This window comes from Nansenia antarctica (assembly GCF_963989245.1).
Source record: "Nansenia antarctica genome assembly, chromosome: 4".
NCBI classification, from domain to species: Eukaryota; Metazoa; Chordata; class Actinopteri; order Argentiniformes; family Microstomatidae; genus Nansenia; species Nansenia antarctica.
In genome coordinates this window covers 58,098,400-58,100,001 of record NC_137689.1, presented here as the reverse complement: position 1 = coordinate 58,100,001, position 1,602 = coordinate 58,098,400, and the positions used below count along the sequence as shown (strand labels likewise).

The window sequence follows — 1,602 nt, the reverse complement described above, 5'->3', positions numbered from 1 at the left end:
TCACGCCAGATACGAGATGCAGAAAACTCAAAGACCGGGTATATAATTATCTATTATTTAGATCTACAGTGCATGTATCTATGAGAGGGATAGGCTGCAGTCTACGTGTCCCTGTGCTTGGCGACAGTAGCTGCTACCTGCCTACCTCAACTGGTTCCTCACTTCACCTCTGTCCTCTCTCCCCAGCTGAGAGAGGAGATAGAGAAGCTTGGGATAAAGGTGTACCAGTTCCCTGACTGTGACTCCGATGAAGATGAAGAGTCTAAGCAGCAAGATCGAGAGCTCAAGGTTAAGTTCTTTACAAAGATGTGCGACTCCTATATGACTTTCTCTCAACCACATCATCTCAATCTATTTGGGTTCACTCAGAGAAAACTGTGTGTGTGTGTGTGTGTTGTAGGAGAGCACTCCGTTTGCTGTGATTGGCAGTAATACTGTGGTGGAGGCGAGAGGCCAGAGAGTGAGAGGAAGGCTCTACCCATGGGGCATTGTGGAGGGTAGGAATAACAACCACTATGTCTAGAATAGATATATGTGTCTGTAGCTGTGCGTTTGTGTCTAAATGTGTTTGTGTGAGAGTGTGTGTGTGTGTGTTTGTGTCTGTACTGTATGTATACATACTGTATATACAGTATATGTGACAGGAGCTGGTGAAATCAGCGGCAAGTCGGCAAGCAATCAAAATGTTCAGACTTTTATTCTGAAAAATGTACATAAATTTGACACAACGTTGAAAATCAATGACATACTTGCTAGTCAAGCCAAAACAACATTGCAATGCAATGGATTCGGTGAGTAATCCCCACTACTCTACTCTACTAACTAGGTAGTTATTGCATTGCATTCCAATATTCGCTTGACTAGCGAGCGTGTCATTGATTTTCAATGTTGTGTCAAATTTATGTACATTTTTCAGAACATTTGGTTGGTGGCCGACTTGTTCCTGCTTTCACCAGCTGCTGTCGCATATACCTCATAATAAATGTGAGTGTGTGGGTGTGTGTTGCAGTGGAGAACCAGTCTCATTGTGACTTTGTGAAGCTGAGGACCATGCTGATCAGGACTCACATGCATGACCTGAAGGACATCACATGTGACTGTCACTACGAAAACTACAGAGCACAGTGCATCCAGACCATGACCAGGTATATGTCTGTGTGTGTATGTGTGTGTGTGTGTGTGTGCGTGTGTGCATGTTTGCATGTGTGTGTGCGTGTGTGTGTATGTGTGTTTAAGAGCCAGAACTAACCCTCTAGTCACTATGTTGCAGTAAGATGAATGCTGATAACCGTGTGGAGAGTCCGATCCCCATCCTGCCCCTGTCCACGCCCGACGCAGAGACAGAGAAGCTCATCAAGAGGAAGGACGAGGAGGTGAGATGAATCTCTTCAATAACTAACTAACACACTCTGTTTGGTATGTTTGATATGGATCGTTTTGTGACTTAAACTATGTTTGGTGAGGTTATGTGTGTGTTGTCTCTCTCTCTCTCTCTAGTTGAGGAGGATGCAGGAGATGCTTCAGAAGATGCAGCAGCAGATGCATGAGCAGGACCTGTGACCCACGACCTTTGATCTCTCACAATGTATCTGTGGGTGGAGA

The 1,602-nt window shown here is 44.8% G+C and overlaps 1 protein-coding gene across 1 annotated transcript in view; it reads left to right on the top strand.

The window, feature by feature from the left end:
* Positions 1–1,560, top strand: part of septin5b (septin 5b) — a gene marked incomplete at both ends in the record, with an annotated part of 5,800 nt that extends 4,240 nt beyond the window's left edge. The window contains 5 exon segments of the mRNA XM_080529518.1: positions 187–288; positions 401–497; positions 1,010–1,145; positions 1,271–1,373; positions 1,498–1,560. Of these exon segments, the coding sequence (XP_080385644.1) occupies positions 187–288; positions 401–497; positions 1,010–1,145; positions 1,271–1,373; positions 1,498–1,560 (501 nt within the window).
* Positions 1,561–1,602: the final 42 nt, after the last annotated feature.